This window comes from Drosophila serrata, unplaced genomic scaffold (genome assembly GCF_035046125.1).
Source record: "Drosophila serrata isolate PLE 108 unplaced genomic scaffold, ASM3504612v1 contig_347, whole genome shotgun sequence".
In the NCBI taxonomy this organism is placed as follows: Eukaryota; Metazoa; Arthropoda; class Insecta; order Diptera; family Drosophilidae; genus Drosophila; species Drosophila serrata.
The window spans coordinates 994,056-1,016,553 of NW_028257245.1; the positions used below are offsets into that span (position 1 = coordinate 994,056).

At 39.7% G+C, this 22,498-nt stretch overlaps 1 protein-coding gene across 1 annotated transcript; it reads left to right on the forward strand.

Annotated features, from left to right (window-relative positions):
• The first annotated feature begins 1,760 nt into the window (after positions 1 to 1,760).
• ptc (protein patched) lies at positions 1,761 to 21,686 on the forward strand. Its single transcript, XM_020959405.2, has 6 exons — positions 1,761 to 2,675; positions 16,364 to 16,917; positions 16,981 to 18,916; positions 19,130 to 19,337; positions 19,400 to 19,671; positions 19,728 to 21,686. Exons 1-6 carry the CDS (start codon positions 2,547 to 2,549, stop codon positions 20,568 to 20,570), a joined length of 3,942 nt encoding a protein of 1,313 aa, XP_020815064.2. The 5' UTR covers positions 1,761 to 2,546; the 3' UTR covers positions 20,571 to 21,686.
• The last annotated feature ends 812 nt before the right edge of the window (positions 21,687 to 22,498 follow it).

A 22,498-nucleotide genomic window follows, 5' to 3' on the forward strand; every position in this document is an offset into this window, starting at 1 on the left:
TTTTATTTGTTTGTTTTGTGGTTGTATCTTTGCTTTGAAAAGGGAAAATCGAGGAAGGGAGGGAAAGGCCTCGAATGCATTTTCATTCATAAATTTTAAACGCAATGTTGGGGTATTTTTTTTTCTTAAGAAACAAATTAATTAATATGTATATCTGTCATTCTTTGAAATTTTAACGATATTATACCCTTTTTGGTTAAAAGTTGTTTAGTTGATTTATCCTGTTTAAATAAAATTTCCATAGTTTTCCCTTAATATTCATTTTAGTGAATTATTTCATTTTCTTTAAAATAATGGCAATTCCAACTACTTATTTTGGTTAATTAAAACGAAAACTCGCAATTATAATTAATAAAAAAAAATATTCGAATATTATACTAATAGTATTTTTTTTAATCAACCACATTGTAACTCATATTTAATTATAATTTTTACCGGCAAAAACATGACAACTTGTGTGGCCCACACAGGCTCACACACTCCCATATAAAAAGAGATGCTGCAAAAATAAGAAAGCTGAAAACAAAAACATCCTGCTGCTGCTGCTCATAATTTAGCATCGAGAACATGCAAAAACAGACATCAAAGGCAGCAAAAACAGCAACAACAAAAGCAATGTAAAGCTAACAAATTTGCCAACAGTTCGCGGCACGAACACAAGCACACTCTACCCCATCAACACAAATACAGAGACAGAAAAGCCTGCCACGCACGCGCTCCCCACAAGCAAACAAACAAACAACCCGACACAAACACACACACACCGAGATAAAAGCTTCAGTGAGCAGCGCTGCCGACGCTGAAGGCCGACGCCACGAGAAGGGTGGTGGCCGGAGGGGGGCTGCGGACCACCCACAACGCTTGGCGGTTTCAGTTTAATGAAGGCAGCAGCAACAAATTCATTTTTGGGTGGTCCACAATGCAGTGAAAAAATAAACCACCGCAGCAGCAACAACAACAATAACAAAAGCAAAAACAGCAGCAAAATACTTTTGGGTGGTCTTTCGCCAAAAACAAAAAGCAAATAAATAAAAATAAAAACACACGAATAACAACAATAGAAATTAGCGGGCTGTGCTCTTTCTTATTCTCACATTTCAGTGAATGTCAAACTGGGACTCAAAAACTGTACCATTTTTGGGAAATATATCAGAAAAATGTTTATCTATGAATGTAAATAAACTTATTCTGCAATATATAGATAAATAGAAATTAATTTATTTAACTTTTGGTGTAAGCTTTTAAATTGTGTGTACTTAAAATATATGTCTGTAATTTGATATAATTGAAAGTTTTAAAAATAAAAAACATAAACTAAGACTCTTAGTAGAACCAAAGGTTATGGAAAAAATAAAAAAATAAAATAAAAAAATAAATAAATAAATATTAAACAAAATATTAATTGGCATCATTTGATTAAGCCCTTAATTTCTATAAAACAAAACGTTATTAAAATTACACGTTTAGTATGGATACTCTTTTTTAAAGAATTAAAAATCACAAATCTTAGATTTTACAAAACTCTTTAAACACCCCTCGGTATTTTCCTTACTCCATTGCGCTGTGACTACTTTTCGACCGGCCCTCGGAGAGAGCGTACTTAAACAAAAATGGCCGCGACGCTCAAGAGCGAGAGAGCCGGGAGAGCGAGAGCGCACCTTTAGCTGACTGAATGGGAGAGCGAGAGAGGGAGCGCGCGCTTTCGCCTAATGAAGTTGTTGGCCTGGCGTGCCGCATCCGCGAGATACAGATACATCTCTCAAACTGCGTGCGATCCTCGAACGAAACGGTTGTGAGTGCGGAGCGAGACCACTGTATCTGTCGGTGCACCACTGTGTGTGGTATAACAACAAAGATAAATAGCGCAGAACTCGTGCTAGAGCCAAGGAGGAAGATATTCTAACTCAGCCGGAGTTTTTGTGGATTACAAGCCGAAAAATCCGGCCACTGTGAGTTCGATTTAGTGTGTGTGCGTGTTAAGTGTTAAGAAGAAGCAGTCGCCAAGAGCGCGGCAAGCAAGAGAGTACGAGCGAGAGCAAAACGACAACGAAAAGAAAACGTGAGCACGTTTTCCATGTGTGTGAATGATGTGTGAAAATTCTGTCGAATTCCCCAACAAATTGTGCCCGCAGCCGCCGAGATAAACCCCGAAAACCCGAAAGAAAAGCGCGTCTATTTCAACGAGAAAAAAATCTTTCGAATTAAAAAAAAGCGAAGCCCAGCAATCACAACAAAAAACCCAAACAACAACAGCAAAGAGCGCTCAAAAGATACACAGCGTGCGAGAGCGAGCGAACGAGCGAGAAGAAGCAGCAGCAGGCAAAAGAGAGCGAAAAAATGCAGAGTTCAGTGCACAAAATGCATTTAAACAAAACAAAAATTCAAGGCAGCAATTGAAACTCATCGAACTATAAGTCCCAACTGCCTCGCCGAGGCACTGCACAAAAGTATCTGCTCCAGAAAAAAGTATCTGCCCAGATTCCATCCGGAATCCGCATCCACATCCGTGCATCTGCATCCGAGGCCAGCGAAGATAGCGCTAAATAATGGACCGCGACAGCCTCCCACGCGTCCCGGACACACACGGCGATGTGGTCGATGAGAAACTATTCTCGGATCTCTACATACGCACCAGCTGGGTGGACGCCCAAGTGGCGCTCGACCAGATCGATAAGGTGAGTTCAAAACACGTAGTAATTCCTATACACACAGTGGAGACTCCTTCGATTATATTTTAAATCTCAAATATTAAGCGAAATACCTGGAAAATTTAATTTTGCTAGATTTAAAAATATTTGTATGTTTTGCGAGTCTAGAAGAGGTTTCTTAGCTTGTACTATTTATTATAATTCAGGTATAAATAGTTTTTTAAATTAAAAATATATTTTTTAGGGTATCTAAAGATCAATTTTGACACACCTATATTTAAAAACGAGCCTTAAAACTACAAGGGAATACATTTTATATATTGACCCTTTTTTGCTTGGGATTCTTATTAAATTATGTGAAATACATATTATTCTATCAATTGACATCTTCTTAAGTCTTCAGTAGCTATAAAATGGTTGCAAAGCTAAGTTCAAATAATAATTATTGGTCCCAAAATAACCAAACTATTTAATATATATTCACAAACCTATAAAATATATTTTTTGTTAAAGTAAAAAACTATTCCCTGGTTATAATTCATTCTTGTTTTCTAAATACTTTTAAAATCGATTCTTAAAAATTCGTGCTAGTGAGTTCAGTAAGCAACAAAATTCCCATATAAAACCTTCTTTAGAAGTTTAAAAAAGAACATATTTCAACTTCAAACGTCTTACAACTAATTAGGTTAAAATGCGCCAAACTTTAAGTGCTATATTTTATTTCAAAATTCCGAAAAGAAAACCTTTAGTTAAAGGTAAAAGTCAAACATATCAGAAGTTGGACTGTAAAAGCCGAAGCGCAGCGACTTTGTTTAATGCGCCCATTAAGCCGGCGGGACAGATTTCAATAAATTTTATTGCCAATATCTCTCGCAATATTTATTCGCGTTTTTTGTGTTGTCGCTATGTCTTCTTCAGTCGTTTCGATTTCATTTTATTTTGTTTAATTTTGTTTTAATTTTTTGCTGTTTCGATGTTCTCTGGTTAATAGAGTTGTCGGAATCTTGGTCTCCCTGCCAGTCGTCTATTAATTACAGTGATTAGCCAAAATCGCAAAGCATTATGTGGCCAATCGGCTTATATGCAAATTTTTTTGGTTATTTTACTTTTTTATATCTCAAGAGCGTGGAGGATTTATATCTATATATAGGCATTTGTTTACGCTAAGGCTGGCCATAAAAAATCGTGGTCAGCTTAACCTGACATGGGTTTTAGGTATTAAGAGTGGGCTTTTTGATACTAAGTCTGGTTTTAAAGAAGAGAAATTTGTATTTATTAAAGTGTCTTACCATCAAAATAAAATGTTGGTACATTTTTAAAGGTATTAATACGATTTTAAGTTGTTTTATGGCATTATAGAAAATAATAGATATTTATTTGAGTATTTAACATAAATAAATATTGATACAATTTTAGGATATTATTAAAGATGTTGAAACGACTTTAAGTTGTTTTATTTATAGCTAAAGCTTCTCCTTAACTGTAAGGGAAATATTTTAAATGTAAACCAATGAGTAAACATTCTTCGTTATTTCAAATTTCTGATCATTGATCTATTCAAGGATATAGTTATTGATCCATAAGGGTATAATAATAGAGGATAATTTATCACCAATTTTGTGGTTTATTTTTCTGTGTGCATTGCCATCAATCTACGACTATTTGCGCTGTGAGCAGCCACACAGCAGGACCCTACTACGTTCCCCAATGTATCTCGATCCGAATGCAGACGGAGACGGAGACGGAGACGAAGACGGACATATCCACAGACAACTTCATTACTTTGGCGCTACTGTGCAGAGTTGGCCCGACCGCAAAAGCGAAACAATAACAACTGCAACTGCAACTGAGCCAAAAACAGCAATGCAGCCCAGCCAGAGACTTGGCAAAAAGGCAAATAAAAAAAATGGAAAATAAAAAGCGGCAGCAGCAGCAGGAGATCCAGTGAAAAAGGCAGCCGAAAAGGCAAAAAGCTTCAAGAAATAATAAACAACGGCGAGTCGAGTGTGCCAGTGTATCTGTGTATCTGTATTCGGAGTATCTTTGTATCTGTGCGTCCGTACAATCCAACATGGGTGGGCCGCCAGTCGAGAGTCATTTCGTACGTGCTGTTGCCCCAGTCCTCCGTCCGTCCTCCTCGAAAGTCCCACTATCCCATCGTCAGAGACCTCCTCGAGAAAACCCCCTATTACATTTCTCAGATGCTCTTTGATATCAGCCGAGCATGCTTCACAGATTGTTTAGAAACTAACGAGAAGTAATGTGCAATTTGAAAAATGTTGTGAAATATTTATTTAATCATTTACAAATTGTATAAATTGTAAAGTGATTGAAGAAAAGGAAAGTTATAAACATCAAAATAAGATCTTCTACTCTAAAGTAGATTTAATCTACATGCGTTTATTTAAATTCGATTAGAAAATAGTATAAAGCTAAAGAAAAATAGTTTATTTAATAAAACTAATCAGAAATATAGAATTTTGTAATGGATACTTCAACTTAAGCCCTCCATATTCCAAGACATTTAAAAGTATCGTTTTCTTGGCTTAACTTCATACTTTGTTTATTTATATTATTTTTCAATTTCGTAACAGGCAATCACCATTCGTTTGTGTGTCAGTGTATCTCTATGTCGTCTTTCAAAAAATAAGTTTTCTAACTTGAAAAGAACAGTAAACAATCATTAAAGCGTTTCTCCTGCTATTTTTTGATGTTGTTCTGGTCCACGATGCAAATGAAGCGGGCCACAGATCGCTTTTCGTTTTTTTCGGGTTTGGTTCGGGCCATTGAATGCGGGTGGCCCAAAAAAAGTACTACAAAAAATAAACTAAATAAAAAAAAGGGGGAAAAAACAGCGAGCCAAAAGGAAAAATTTCACTGACGCACGCATTTTATATTTGCTGCCAGTTGCTATTGAAATACTGTCCATCAAAATGTGAGCCACTGTACAGCAAAAAAAAAAAATGTAGATCAATTCAGGGAAATTTCTGACCTTAAAAATACAACAAATTGTTTGGAAAAAGTAGACACTATGGTGGAATTTTAACACACTTTTGCACTACCTTTTTCTTTAGATATTGCCTAACTAGAGTGAAAATAATCAGGGAAATTACATACATATTTGTGAAATAAATCATAATTAATTAGAAATATATAAATTTATAAAGAACCAAAGAAGTTTCTTAGTTCAAATTTAAAGTTTTCTTGGTTAAACAACCGATGAAGACCTTATAGATATTTCCTTTTCAATTTAATATCTTTAAGATACAAAACCTTAAGTTAGCTATAAAACTGTGCATTCACATTTTCTACCTGTTTCCCGAAGCGTTGTTTCTCTGAGTGCTTTGGCCTCTTCTCAAGTTTTCTCGCTGGTTCTCGCTGGTGCTTTTTTTACAGCTTGATGTCTTCATCATTGTTGCAGTTGCAGATGCAGTTTCGAGCGACCGCGTGGCGTGTCTTGCTCCAATGTTGTGTGTTTCCCCCCAACCCCTTTAGGTGGTTTGTTTTCCTCTTGCCGTGTTTTTGCCCTCGCCCCGTGTGTGTGTGTGCATCTCAATTATTTCTCGTAAAGTCTTTGGGGCTTTGGGGCTGTAACGTGCTTTCGACTCCGAAGTCTGAACCATCCTGAACTCCGCTGGAAAGTTGTGGCAAACGATCGATCGTGATGGCGCCGACATCGTCAGCGTCTTTTGTGGTCGTCGTCGTCGTCGTCGTCATCGTCATCATCATCGTCATCCTATCCCCTTTCCATTCCATCCCGATTCCGATTCCGATCCCCATCCTCATCCTCGTCGTCGATGGCGATTTATTTTAATGACTTAATTTAAAGAAATATATTAAGACATTAAAATCGTCTAACGAAGCTGTGCGTTGTGCTTTTGCTTTTGCTTTGCTTTTTTTGGCCACTATGCAAATTAGCCAAGGCGATTATTGTTATTATTTCTGTTTATTTACTTCTCTGGAAAAATTTCGTTTATTTTTTGTTTGTATTTATTTATTTTCGGCTTCTGGGAGGTCTCCCGTTGTCTTTGAAAAGATGACGCTTTCATTCATGATCTGAATGCCAAATGAGGCTGAGTGGTATTACTTACTGAACCGAGATGATCTTCTCTTTGGTGGGGCATAGTGAATAAATCATTAGGTTGAGTTATGAATATCTATATAAGGTGGGCTATTTATAATATTTTCATATTTTTTAAGGTTATCTGTACTTGATTTACGAAATAATTACTTTTATTATGAGGAAATGTAAGCTGTAAAGTCGAGCAACTAATTTTTTATAGAAAAGAATTATGTGAATTTAGTTAAATTTGATTTTTGAATCACATTTCTTTTATTAAATTCCTAAAGTAAAAATTAATAGCATTTTCTACAAACTTAAGAGTGCTTCAATATATTTATTGACGAATTTTATAAGCTAAAGTCTTGTACAAAATCAAGAATTGTAAGTATCTTTTCTTAATAAAACATGTTATTGCAACCAAATCTATTCACTTTAACTTCCTTATAAAACCTTCTTTTGTAAACTCTTGTAAACCAATACCCTTTAGATACACTATCCCATCGAGTATTTATGGCTTTTGTTTACGGAATGCATCCATAAATCAAATGCATTTACAAAGAAAACACTTTCTTCTATTTTTACTTTGACGTGTGTTTGCATTTGCCAGCCACAAATCATTCGTTGTGAGTTTTCTGTTTTTTGTTGTATCTTAGAGTAAGAGTATTGCTCATATCGACATACATTTATATATATTCCTACACATCACCATATTGATATTTATTTATTTATTTATTTATTATTTACCCCGACTCATTTATGGCAATGCCGGCACTATCGATGCAGGCCATGTACTCGCAACGACGCCCGTTTGTATCTATAAGATATGCGTACATATGAATTCATGAATGAAATCGCTTGTCGTCGTTGGCTCTTCCCCGCCGCCACCACAAGCCCCTCCGCTTCTATTCCGCCTGGTTGTGCCAATTGTAAGGCAAACACACACAGATACTTTTGCGCAGATACTTTGCACAGGAAGTTGAGCAACATTGGCGGCATTTTGAAGAAGTTGCTGGTGGTGCGGCTGCTGCCAGTGGGCAATAAATTTGTTTAGTCATGCTGGGAGAGATGTCCAATGTCCGATGTTGCCGCTTCGCTTTTTTCACAACTGCCCTCGAAATGTAAACACAAACATATAAATATTTGCGGCATCCACATTGAGACCAGAGACAGAGACAAGAAGCAAACATTTCTCAAATAGAAAATGTTGAAAAAACAGTAGCATTATCTTTGAAATTAGCATAAAGCGGGTGTATCCTAATGGGAAAGGTAAACTAGGGAAATTGCAATGGAGGAGAAAAGTATTCTAGAACTTTAAATGAAGCTAAAAGAAAGTTGTAAGGATTGGAAGAGGGCTTATGTATCTGTATATCTATCTACCAATGTGTAGTTCTATCTACCTTTCTATAGAAACTATCAATCTATCTATCTATCTATCTATCCGTCGATCTATCTATCTATCTACCTATATATCTACCTATCTATCTATCTACAATATCTATATATAGATATCTACCTACCTATCTATGTATCTACCTATCTATCTATCTATCTATCTATCTATCTATCTCTGTATATCTACCTATCTATCTATCTACAATATCTATACATAGATATCTACCTACCTATCTATGTATCTACCTATCTATCTATCTATCTATCTCTATCTCTGTAACTATCTATCTATCTATATATCTTACCTCTTAAATACATTTTTCTTAATTCTTTAATGCAAAAACTAAGGTTAAAGGTTAAGGTTATCTCCAATTAGAGTTGAGTTCCGTTTTGTTCGTAAAAACTAAACTTAGTTTATAATTGCTTACATTATTGTTCCCCATTCGAAAAATCCACCCCTGTAGGTAACTTAAATATTTAATCTAGACCCCCCCAACAATCTCGACCAGATAGCAGAGCACTGTCTCTATCGACTTTCAAGACAAATATTATAATTTCCAGATTGTTATCTGCCTGATAAGATCTCGAGAGCGCGTAAGGTGTAAGGCAAATAAATCATTGTCACACTAGCGATCAATATTTGTTATTTGATATTTGCCCAGATAACCACAGAGAGACGGCAGACCCCAGCCCCTACAAAATACAGAAAACTATCTAAATATATATAAGAACTAAATACTCCCGAGATATTTCCAAACACGATATATCGAAGAGGAGAAAATAAAAGATCAAAGGCTTGCGACCCAGCGAGGGTGAGTCCGGATCTCAAGTGGCGACCAAGTGGAGGAGCATAATCCTTGGACAAACTCCCCTCCCTTCCGAAGGAGTGATAGGGATAAAGCGAGAGAAGGATACCTGCATAAATTGCTACGAGAAGGGTGGAATTCATAGTAGACACTGACATCCTTCGATGGCCTTCGGTTCCCAGAAAGAAAGAAAGGGAATGTCGATGAAGATATCTCACGCCTATAGGCGTTTCCGGCTTACGGAGGAAGTGCTTAACAAGTTAACTGTAATTCGACATGCTGGGCATGTTGAGAGCTAAACAAGATAAGGTGTGGTGTGTCTGTGTGTGTACGCCCAGAAAATTGTTACACTTCTGGGAAGAGATAGATCTTTCACCAGGAATATGTTTTGAATAAGTCTCAATAGATTAAATACGAACGAAAAGGGGGAGTACCAGAACCAGATAATAATATATTTTTAAAGATAATTTCAAGTTACTTTTTGTCGAAGACAAGTTTGTTTTGGATTTAATATACTTTATAAAAATATGCATAACCTTTGCAAACGGTTGAAGTAAGAAAACAATACAAAATGAATTCAATATTCTTGTTTCATTATTTATCTTCATTTGAATCTTTAATGTGTTTATTAAAGATTAAGATTTAAATAGATCTGGTTTTTACTTTGGTCAAAAAAGGATTTAGAATTTTATTTCATGTTTGCTTTTAAACAGTATTAAAAATGTCTTAATAAGTTAATGATTGTACGAAAGTAAAAACCTGATCTACTTAATATTTCATACCTAATAAACACATTTAGCATACAAATTACAAACAAAATAAACCATATTCTACTCCAAACTGGTTCCTTAAACACTTTCTTTGGTAGAAAAGCCTTTTAATCTTCATTTGCTTATCAAAATTCCAACCTTTTGTACAATATCTAGATACTTCCTCAAAATCAGCACTCCCTGAATTTAATCGGATTCTGAAGATCACTCTACCTTCTCCATTCACAAAGTTACCCAATCCCCTTTACATAATCCTTTGACCCATTATCCCCAACCCCAACCTCAACCCGAACTCGTTTCACCCGAAACGAGGCTCCGGAATGGCCCACATATAACTCCCACATGGCATGAAGGGGAACCGAATGATGGAGATGGAGATGGAGATGGAGACCCAACAATTGACAGCTTCATCTTCGGAGGTGTGCCCCTGTGTGTGCGTGGCCAACTTGACTCGATCTCCGATCTCCCAGAGACCCAAAAGAGACCCCCGAGAGACCATCTGCAGCTGGAACTCAGAGACCCAAAAAAAAGGAGGGAAAAAATGGAAATAAAATGAGACCGAAAAAAAACATGAGACGCTGTGTGTGTGTGTGTACAGACTTGGTCTTCATTAGGGAAGGGACAACGACGAGAAGAGCCGCACATAAAACTGTTATTGTCTTCATCAGTCTGAGACTGAGGCTGCGAGAGAAGAAAAATCTGGAGAATTATGAAGACATTAACTCGACCACACAGCACGCGGCCCGAAACCCCAGAGAGGGGCCTTACCTTACCTTACCTTTTGCTTACGATCAAGAGCCAAAGAGACTGAGACCCAAGATACATATCATACATACATATGTACGTACGAGATACAGTGACAGAGAGCGAATACCGGAAAGAAACATTCAAGCAATAATCACGGAATTCACTGAAAAAGCAGTTAACGGACAGACGGACAGAAGGACAAGCCGGACAACTTCACTGAACCCAGAGACACAGACAGAGACAGAGACAGAGACAGAGACAGAGACTCGAACGCAGACTCAAAACTCGGAGACTCAAGACTCGAGACTCGAATGCGATACGATACGATCCAAGTCCAGAGTGCGTGTGTACCTGTGTGTAAATGCCGGCGGTCTGCCGTCAGGTAGTAGTTTTTCAGCTGCGTTTTCGATTTTTCAGACGAAAATAATAATAAAGAAATTAAAATTGCTACGGCCAGGTGAACTGAACTCTTAGCTTCTTTGCCTCTTGAAATCAAAGTTAAAGCTACAAGTTTTGGGTACACAGAAAATCAGGGCTCTATACTGGTGGCCCGTTTTCTTTTACTTTTTTATTTTGCACCTGGCACCTTCTGCAGTTAACTGTAAATTGTCTCAAGCATCTCTCACCTGAGCCTTCGCTTGCCGGGTGACCTTCAAACCTTTTCGTTTTTTTTAACGATTTCGTTTTTACGAGCATGCAAATACTTAAAGGAAAAAAAAGATGGATAAAAAAAAGAAGAGCCAGAAGCATAAAATGGTAATAAATGCGTCTGAACTGATTGCTAGTCACGTTTTGGGGGCGCCATAAATTGGCAAGAGGGGAATTTAGCATTCAACGGTTTTCACCTACAAGTCTCACTTTTAATTAGCCCCCCAAAAGAAATAAATTTGCTTAACAACTATTCTGTTTATCCGTACCATTTGTGTGGTCCTGGATCCTAGTCTGGCCTAAAAATAAACCCTGACAATTAGTATATCCATTTCTTGGACCTATTTTGTTTGACAGCCGCGAGGCAGCTGTGTGTGGTGTGAATGGCATGTGAAAAAATATAATATATACACACAGTTCCATTTAAATGCCATGATATATACATACACATCGGATGGATCGGTGGTGTGGCAATGCTCGGGGATTTCGTATTCAAAAACGTTATCAAGTGGCATATAACTTTTATGGTAGCTACAAGTTTTATGGCACACGTTTACGTGAGAAACATGGAAAGCAAAGTCGCATCTCGGAGATCCCAATACCATATATAGAGCACGATCTGTTAAATCTCCAGCGTGAAAGCTCCATTCAGATTCCCCGCTAATGATTCACAGCCATAAATTTCATTCGCCTGTCCCTATACACACATATGTACATAATTCTATAAGATTCCCTATTCATATTCAATGGCCTCTGGGTGGTCCCTCTGCCCATATTGAATTTCATTTTATGCTAAATATCTTTTTTCTTATATATATACTAAGTGGTGTGTGTGTGGTTTTGCATTCGATTTTTATTGCGGCATAACTGGGTGCGCTCATATTTTATGATTATGGCCAAACGCACCATATTCGAACCGGGGGAAGACTCTCCAGTATTCAGTCTCCAGTCTCGAGTCTCGAGTCTCGAGTGGTTGTCAGATTTCCGAATGGCATGGAAAACTTTGCCTCTTCCCGAAACGGAGCGAATCGTGTAATTAAGTAGTCAGATCTCTCTGGGGGGTAGGAAATTATATATAGTATATACATTTTTTTGGGTTTAAAAACCCCGCCGCTGCCAGTTTGATGTGACGGATCTTTGATTGATTGATGTGCGATGGGAGGGATTGAGAAATTGTGTTGATCGTAGAAAACAGAGGACTCCAAACATTAACATTCTGGGTGAGATTTGAATGGGAAAATGGTATATAATTAGGCTTCTAATTAAGTTTGGTTTTAAAAAGAGTATATAGTCTGTTTTGGGAGCTTTCTTAAATTTCCCAATTCTGGAAAATGTTTTCTTGAAAAATAATGTAATTAAACCACAAGGGAAATTTTTATTAACGCTTTGATTTATATATCTTATTATGTACAGAACAACATAACTTCTTTTATATTATTTATCGTACCAATATGCCAATATTTTCCCCTTATAAATATATCTAAAGATACATTTCATTACCATATCTGCTAGGATATATACCTGCACCTGCTGTTCTCTAGCTCATATCTCCTTCTCATTCGTACCCATTCGTCATGGGATCTAAGCTGGTCTCTGGTCTGCCTTAGTTTTCCTCCGTTTTTCCTTCGCTTTCCTTCCATTTTCTGCCTCTGCGGATTATGGAGGCTGAGTTCGAGTCCTCCTGCTCTGTGTGTGCGCATTTCTAATGAAGCTGTCGCAACAGCGGCAACAAAAGGCAAGTACATGGAATTAAAGTAACATTTTCATTTGAAAATGCAAGCGAAGGAAAACCCCGGGCAGGATCATAAATCAATGGCCGTGACATTTCCTCACTGAGAACAACGGGGGTGGGCACTAACAACAACAACAACAGACTAAAACTAAAACTAAAAAATATAGGAATAGGAAGGAAAAGGAAAAAAATGAGGCACGCAAGGCAAAAACAGGCAAAAGATTGATGATATGTCGCACAGATCGAGCAGCATGTTTTTCGAGATACAAAAACAGTCGAGAAAAAGAGAGCCAGCAGCTCGACTGACAAGCGTTAACATAAAGCCGTACCGCTTGATGGCTCAATCTTGAGCGAACAGTTTGCAAGGCAAAAAAAAAAAAAACAAAAAAAGAAATATATAGCCATACATACTTATAAAAAAAAATATAATAAAAGGTTTAGTAGAGGCCTCAAAAAATGGGTTTATTAGTCAAGGGGTTTTTAGAGTTTAAGCTAGACTTGTTCCATATTTTCAATTACTTTGGTTTTTCCATCAAAAATATTATTTTAAATCGGAAAATGTGAAGATTTATAATTAAATTGTTTTTTTTTTTATTCTTTATTGAAATTAAATAGTTTTAAAGTAGTCTTAACCATATCCTTAAAGTGTTGGGTACATTAAAGACAAGGTAATTCAAAATGTATCTTATAAGTACTTGGGCATCTAGACGATATCTTATTGAATTTTTATAATTAAAATACTTCTACATTTTTACGAAATTTTAATTGAATTTTAAGATAAGTTTCAGTTTAAATTGTTTGAAAAATATTTAATGCTTTTTAAAGTTGAAAAACCTATGTATTACAGGTTCCATATGCTTTAGAGCCAAGGTATCTTATAAATACTTGGGCATCTAGACAATATCCAATTCAATTTTTTATTAAAATACTTTAAAAATTGTATAGTAGTTTAGTTTGAGATTGAGTTTAGATTGTTTAAAAAATGTGCAAAACATTTTAAAGTAGGTAAAACTTATTACTTAAGGCTCTTGATACTTCAAAATGTATCTTAGAAATACTAGGCGTACGAGGCTATTTTTGAATTGGAGTTTTCATTAAAGTGTTTTTAAGTCCAAGCTTTTTTTAGGTAAAAGGTTTTAGATACAAAAGTATTTCTTGAGCCTGAATATAGTCAAGATATTGCTGTTTTATAGAGTCCAAATACCTTTTGATGTCTCAATTTAAAGCTTAAAACCGCTGGAATGTCGGTCTTTCCCCCCAAAAAAAATCTAGATTAAGTTTTATTTTTAAACCCCAACCAGCCGCTAGAGGCAAAAATGCAACAATGTTATTTTTCTTCGTTTAACTTCACAAGCCACAAGGAGCGGTGAAAAATTCCTAGAATTTTGTGCATCTTTTGTTTGCGTTTTGCGCATCTCACCTTGGGGGTAAGAAAATTATGGAAAAATTCCACGAACACGAGAGACCAGATCGCCGCCACAGGCATTTGGGCATTCAGGCAGGCGGCAGTTAGTGTCTCAAAGTGTCTGTGCCGCCAACGACTTAATTAATGGCGACAAAGTCGAGAGAGCCTTGCCGCGTTTGATGTTTTTCCATCCATATTTTCCTTGCGGAAATGCCGCTAACTGGGCTGCATAAACAAGCAGCAGGAAGTATGTCCCTGTGCACCCGGATTCCTAGTGGGATCATGCATATATATGTATGTATATATTTCGACTATTTCCTTTGGCTAACAGAGACATCAAGCGGGTATTGTTTACGACTGACTCCCGCTGTATCTTAACGGTAGTCGTAAAACGCTCAGACCAAACAATAAAGCCATTTCTGGGCACTGCAGCTTTTCTCCCCCCCTTTCGTTTATTTTTCCTTCTTTTTTCCCCCATTTGGTTGGGCCACAACCTGACTTGGTCCCGGGAAAAATCTGTGAAAAGCGATAAAAGGCGGGCGCAGCGCGGAGACGCCACAAGCCGTGGCAAAGTTTCGAGTCGGTTTCGGGTTTTGGGTTTGGGTTTGGGTTCGGGATCGCGTGGAATGTGTTATTTGGCTGCCTCGATCCCCCGACATTGCTGGGTGTGCCGTTTGCTGTGGGGCACAGTGGGTTAAGTAAGGGGTTTCTTGTTTTAAAGGGATATTTAACCTTTGTTTAAAATTATAATCATTTTACTTGTGTCGTTTAAAATTTAAAGTGACTCTAAGACTACGTTTCTTTAGATCTAATGAATGATAACATTCAGATAAAGGTTTAGTTAGTTAGACATTATGTGATTTAACCGGAGGTTAACAAATTTAGCATCCACCAAAAGTTTCCTGCCTTGTAAACCACCGGTTAATGGTGGTATTTTAATATAGAAATTGATATACAATTTACAAATCAGCTTCTAGATGTATTAACTTGTACCACAATGCTACTGTTTAACCTCTGATTAATGATGGTAAATAATAAAAATATTTATCCACGATTTAAAATATCTGATTATACATGTATTAAGTATCATCAAAAGTTTTCTATTTTGTTTCTGTAACTTAATATTAGGTAAAATAGTTGTACCACAAGGTTGCTGTTAATGGTGATATTCAGTCAGTTAATGGTGATATTTTAATAAACTTACTAATCTTAACTTTAAAAAATATCGTGAATGCATAAATATAATTTAACCACAATGCTTTGTGTGATTATTGCTTTATGGTAATATTTAAACAATTTTCTTAACCCAAGTATTATCAGATCATCTTTATAACCTGCGGTTAATATAATTATGATATTTTCATAAAAATAACATTACAAGTTATTTGACAAGCTATCTCCCGGTTAAAATCTTGTAAAATATGTTGTAAGGTTAGCAAATAACCTCCTGTTAGTACCAACTTTAACCCTCAGATTAACTTGTAGGTCATTGAAAACGCCTCATTTGCCCCACAGTTTGCTCCACTGTTTGTCTGATTGTTGAACTAAACCTTCGATTGAGACGTTAGCATTAGCGCGAGCCTCATTATTATCTTTTTTCTGTTCATGGTTTTATACCTTTTTTTATTTCGGGAAAGGGGCTCAATTTCCGTGCTGCACTGCAGCAGCAGCAGCGGCGGCAGCAGCTGGGACACGAAATGAGCTGCGGATGGGAAAGGGGTAGAGCCGGCCAGGCCCAAAGCCCCGGCCAGCGATCGATCCAATTGCCCAAGCAGGCGATTATAGGTTTGCCTGTGTCTTTTTTGGTTCTTATTTTTCCTTTTTTTGGCCCGCCAATGACGACAGCGGCGTCTTGTGTTGTTTTTGTGTTCGCAAGGCTCTGGATCAGGATTTGGAGACTTGGGTGGGGTCCCCCAAGAGCATGGACGTGGCAACAGAGGGGGCCAGAGTAATGAAGTATTTCAAGAATTCTGTGAAAACTACGCCCATGTAGGGGAAGTCGCAGAGATAAATAATGTGGCCACACGCTGTTTCGTTATAATTTTAATGTCTTATTTATGGCAGCATCACTGAGACTCAAAGAGAGAGAGTAAAAGCTAAGAAAATACCAGAAACAAACTACAACTAAGCGCATTCCTTTGACTATTTGCAGGGCAAGGCGCGTGGCAGCCGGACAGCGATCTATCTGCGATCAGTATTCCAGTCCCACCTCGAAACCCTCGGCAGCTCCGTGCAGAAGCATGCGGGCAAGGTGCTCTTCGTGGCAATCCTGGTGCTGAGCACCTTCTGCGTTGGTCTGAAGAGCGCCCAGATTCACTCCAAGGTTCACCAGCTGTGGATCCAAGAGGGCGGACGCCTGGAGGCAGAGCTGGCCTACACACAGAAGACAATCGGCGAGGATGAGTCTGCCACACATCAGCTGCTCATACAGACGACGCATGATCCCAATGCCTCGGTTCTGCATCCCCAGGCGCTACTGGCGCATCTCGATGTCCTCGTCAAGGCCACGGCCGTCAAGGTGCATCTGTATGACACGGAATGGGGATTGCGTGACATGTGCAACAAGCCCAGTGCGCCATCCTTCGAGGGCACCTACTACGTCGAGCAGATCCTGCGTCATCTCATACCTTGCTCGATTATCACACCGCTGGATTGCTTCTGGGAGGGCAGTCAGCTTCTGGGACCGGAATCAGCAGTTGTTATACCGTAAGTATACGATATAGTATCTTTAAGATGCACTAACTAATCCGTGACTATCTTCTCCTCTAGTGGCATTGAACAAAGACTGCTGTGGACCACACTGAATCCCAGCTCGGTGATGCAATACATGAAACAGAAACTCAGCTTCGACTTTGAGACCGTCGAACAGTACATGAAGCGGGCGGCCATTGGCAGTGGTTACATGGAGAAACCCTGCCTCAATCCACAGAACCCCAATTGTCCCAATACGGCGCCCAATAAGAACAGCAGCCAGCCACCGGATGTGGGTGCCATCCTCTCAGGTGGCTGCTACGGCTATGCGGCCAAGTACATGCACTGGCCGGAGGAGCTAATTGTGGGTGGAGCAAAGCGGAATCGCAGCGGACACTTGAGGAAGGCCCAGGCCCTGCAGACGGTGGTGCAACTGATGACAGAGAAGGAGATGTACGATCAGTGGTATGACAACTACAAGGTACATCATCTGGGATGGACCCAGGAGAAGGCCGCCGAGGTGCTCAATGCCTGGCAGCGCAACTTCTCACGGGAAGTGGAGCAGCTACTCCGCAAGCAGTCAAGGATTTCGGCCAACTACGACATCTATGTGTTCAGCTCGGCGGCTTTGGATGACATCCTGGCCAAGTTCTCGCATCCCAGCGCCTTGTCCATTGTGATTGGAGTGGCCGTCACTGTGCTATATGCCTTTTGCACTCTCCTCCGCTGGCGGGATCCTGTCCGGGGACAGAGCAGTGTCGGTGTGGCCGGTGTCCTGCTCATGTGCTTCAGCACGGCAGCGGGTCTGGGCTTGAGCGCCCTCCTGGGCATCGTCTTCAATGCGGCCAGCACTCAGGTGGTGCCTTTCTTGGCCCTGGGACTGGGCGTCGATCACATCTTTATGCTGACGGCTGCCTATGCAGAGAGCAATCGACGGGAGCAGACCAAGCTGATCCTGAAGAAAGTGGGTCCCAGCATCCTCTTTGGTGCCTGCAGCACGGCGGGATCCTTCTTTGCGGCTGCCTTCATTCCGGTGCCTGCCCTCAAGGTCTTCTGCCTGCAGGCTGCCATTGTCATGTGCTCCAATTTGGCGGCGGCTTTGCTGGTTTTTCCTGCCATGATATCGCTGGATTTGCGACGACGCACTGCCGGACGAGCGGACATCTTTTGCTGCTGTTTTCCCGTTTGGAAAGAGCAGCCCAAGGTGGCACCTCCTCCTCAAGGTCTGGCCCTGAATAACAACAATGGCGGGAGAGGAACCAGGCATCATCCGAAGGGATGTAACAACAACAGGGTGCCATTGCCGGCACAGAATCCCCTGCTGGAGCAGAGGACGCAGGCTGGAGGTCAGACGGTCGGAAGCAGCAACTCACTGGCCTCCTTTTCGCTGGCCAAGTTTGCCTTCGAGCACTACACGCCCTTCCTCATGCGCAGCTGGGTTAAGTTCCTGGCTGTGATGGGCTTCCTGGCTGCCTTAATCTCCAGTTTGTATGCCTCCACCCGGCTGCAGGATGGCCTGGATATCATCGACCTGGTGCCCAAGAGCAGCAGTGAGCACAAGTTCCTGGATGCCCAGACGCGACTCTTTGGATTCTACAGCATGTACGCGGTGACCCAGGGCAACTTTGAGTATCCCACGCAACAGCAGTTGCTAAGGGATTACCATGACTCCTTCGTCCGAGTGCCACATGTGATCAAGAACGATAATGGTGGATTACCAGACTTTTGGCTTCTACTCTTCCGGGAATGGCTGACCAATTTGCAAAACACCTTTGATGAGGAGATTCGAGATGGAAGGCTGACCAAGGAGTGCTGGTTTCCCAATGCCAGCAGTGATGCCATTCTGGCCTACAAGCTCATCGTGCAGACGGGACACGTGGACAATCCAGTGGATAAGGATTTGGTGGTCACAAACCGACTGGTCAACTCTGATGGCATCATTAATCCCAAGGCATTCTACAACTATCTCTCAGCATGGGCCACCAATGATGTCTTTGCTTATGGAGCTTCTCAGGTTGGTAGCTAAAAGAGTGTTTATTTTTAAATGATTACAGAAAGCAGATAGAATTAGTTGCATAAAATTTGTACTTAAATAAGAACATAAGAAAAATTACATTTATTTGCCAAAATAATATATCTTATTATTAAGAAGTATTAATATAATAGTTTTACCGATAATAACATATTTTTTACCAGTTTAAACTAATTATTAAATTATCTTTTCCAGGGTAAACTCTATCCCGAACCTCGACAGTATTTCCATCAGCCCGCCGAATACGACCTGAAGATACCCAAGAGCCTGCCCTTGGTCTATGCCCAGATGCCATTTTACCTGCACGGACTGACGGATACCTCGCAAATCAAGACTTTGATTGGACACATTCGGGATCTGAGCGTCAAGTTCGAGGGCTTCGGACTGCCCAACTATCCCTCGGGTAAGATTGCTAATTCAAATCCATCTCAGGATCCCCCTCTAATCCTTACTGTCTCTTCTCAGGAATTCCTTTCATCTTCTGGGAGCAGTACATGACCCTGCGATCATCCTTGGCCATGATCCTGGCCTGCGTTTTCCTAGCTGCTTTGGTATTGGTCTCCCTGCTGCTGCTCTCCGTTTGGGCCGCCTTCCTGGTGATCCTCAGTGTTCTGGCCTCACTGGCCCAGATCTTTGGGGCCATGACCTTGCTGGGCATTAAGCTCTCGGCCATACCCGCCGTCATACTCATCCTCAGCGTGGGCATGATGCTGTGCTTCAATGTGCTGATATCACTGGTGAGTTCAAAGCGGCTTTATGATTTTTCCAGTTCTTAACTTAATTTTATCCATAGGGCTTCATGACCTCCGTGGGCAATCGTCAGCGTCGAGTTCAGCTGAGCATGCAAATGTCCTTGGGCCCGCTGGTCCATGGCATGCTGACCTCTGGAGTGGCAGTCTTCATGCTCTCCACATCGCCATTTGAGTTTGTGATCCGGCACTTCTGTTGGCTGTTGCTCGTGGTGCTCTGCGTGGGTGCCTGCAACAGCCTGGTGGTGTTCCCCATCCTGCTGAGCATGCTCGGACCGGAGGCGGAGCTAGTGCCGCTGGAGCATCCCGATCGGATATCCACACCCTCACCGCTGCCGGTGAGGAGCAGCAAGCGTTCCGGCAAGTCCTATGTGGTGCAGGGATCTCGATCATCCCGAGGCAGCTGCAAGTCCCATCACCACCACAACTACAAGGATGTGAATGATCCATCGCTGACCACAATCACCGAGGAGCCGCAGTCCTGGAAGTCCAGCAATTCGTCCATTCAAATGCCCAACGACTGGAATGCACCGCTCCCCAACTATGGTGGCTATCATGGTGGAGGCGGTGCGGGAGGCAGGGATTCCCGACCCGCCTCCTATGCGGCACCGCCACCCGCCTATCACAAGGCAGCCGCCCAGCATCCGCATCCCCACCCGCACCCCCAGCAGCAGCAGCATCAGCATCAGCATCAACAGCCACCGCCTCCGTTTCCGGCGGCGACGGTATATCCGCCGGAACTGCAGAGCATTGTGGTGCAGCCGGAGGTGACGGTGGAGACGACGCACTCGGACAGTAACACCACCAAGGTGACGGCCACGGCCAACATCAAGGTGGAGCTGGTGACGCCCGGCCGGGCGGTGCGCAGCTATAACTTTACGAGTTAGCACTAGCACTAGTTCCTGTAGCCATTAGCCCGTTAGCTGTAAGCCTTAGTCCTAAGCCTTAACTCTAAATGTATCTGTATCTGTAATTGTATCTGTATCTATATAATCGGTTTGTCCAGCAGGTCCGTGCGGGATTGAAGTTTCATGGAGTTGATGGGAAAGTTGGTGGGATACCATTTCAATTCTATAAAAATCTGTAATTTAATCAGAATATCAGCATTTTGAGTTGTAAAATTCAGGTTTTAAATATTTAAACAAGACGTCAGTTTACTTTCAAATAGAATTTCAATTTAATTCAACCTAAAATCTTTGAAAAACAAACCTCAATGATCGATTTCAAGTTGTAAAATACCCAATTAACTTGTAGATTTCTTTAATTAATACTTATAGACCTTTAAAAGGGGCTATAAATCAATCAATACTGAAAAGAAAAGAAAGAAACTCCATGAATATGAATATCCTGCTAGGACCCAGCGTGTATGTATATGTGTGTATGCATGTTAGTTAATTTCCCAAAAACTGAAAATTCCGATATTTTGTAGCAGCTGCATTCCCGTCCCCCCAGCCACACCCTCCTCTTAGCCCTGCTCCCTATGTCACGCCCCCTGCCTAGCAGCTTGTATGTATGTATCCTTAGCATCTAAGAAATACTTAAACTTAGAGATATTTATTGTAACACGAAACACACACTCACACGAAACGCACACTCTGTACTTACATACAACTCAAAGCGAGATTCAAAGCACAAAAAAACACAAAACAAAAACACACACACTAGTAATTTGTAGCGCGTAATTTAGTTTAAATATGTACATAAAAACACAAGGACTTGAACCAAAATAGTATCGCTTAAACGGAAACGAAAACGAAAGGAACGAAAGAAAAATTAATTACTATTACTTATCCACCTGCTCCCCTTAAAACGGTACTTACAACCAAAACAAAAAAGAGAGTATAAATAATAATGATTGAAAATATATAAATATAAAAAAAAAACAATGGAATGATTGAACGATTGTGTAAACGCGGCATTTATTCATGTACATTTGTTGCACAAAGACTGACTGTCTTTTTTTTAAATAAAAATATATACTATACAGTTTTTTAAAAGCGAAATACAACTGCATTTTCCTTTAATATTCTCTTAGGATTTTTTTAAAGTGCGGAAACATGAATATAGAAATTTTATTCTATATTTACTTCTAATAATTTTCCATTTCTTTCTTATAAAATCATTTATTACTTAAAAAACACACATTCTTCAAAGAAAAATCTTTATTAACCAATTTTTAAAATCAAAGAAACGTTACAAATGTACTGTTTTACAACACTGCACTTTTCGATAGATTTCGGTGTACGCCATCCTAGCAGAGTATGGCAGCTCTGACCAATCTCTTTAGAAAAGTCTGGTAGCATTGCATTTCAAACCATGTAACGACCTTTTAAAATGAGCTAATTAACACGAAAATCTGTAGATATACATACATTCATACATATTGTTCCAAATGACACTAAGTTAGATAAGGATTTAACAAAATATATTTTAATATAGCCAAAGAAACATAAAATGAAATCAAATTCGACAGTTGACTTCTTATAACTCACTTTAAATTCCAATCAATGTTCTTTCGCAAGGTTTAAGTATTCAGTAAATATTTGGCAGTGTTTTGATGTTCTTTGTAAAATTCCAAGTCCCTTGACATATTTAGTATTCAAGTACTCAATGCACCAGAAATTAAAGTTGCATTAGATCTTAATTATATTACCTGTATTAAATTATTTAAGTTCTTAATAGTGTGACCGAACTTCTAAGGATGGGAGAAAACTTTCTTATCTATCAAACCTTTTGGCGTATATTAATAAATTCGAAACAATCACTGCAATTCTGCACCTTGATATATCGATATATGATATTTTGATTTATTTTT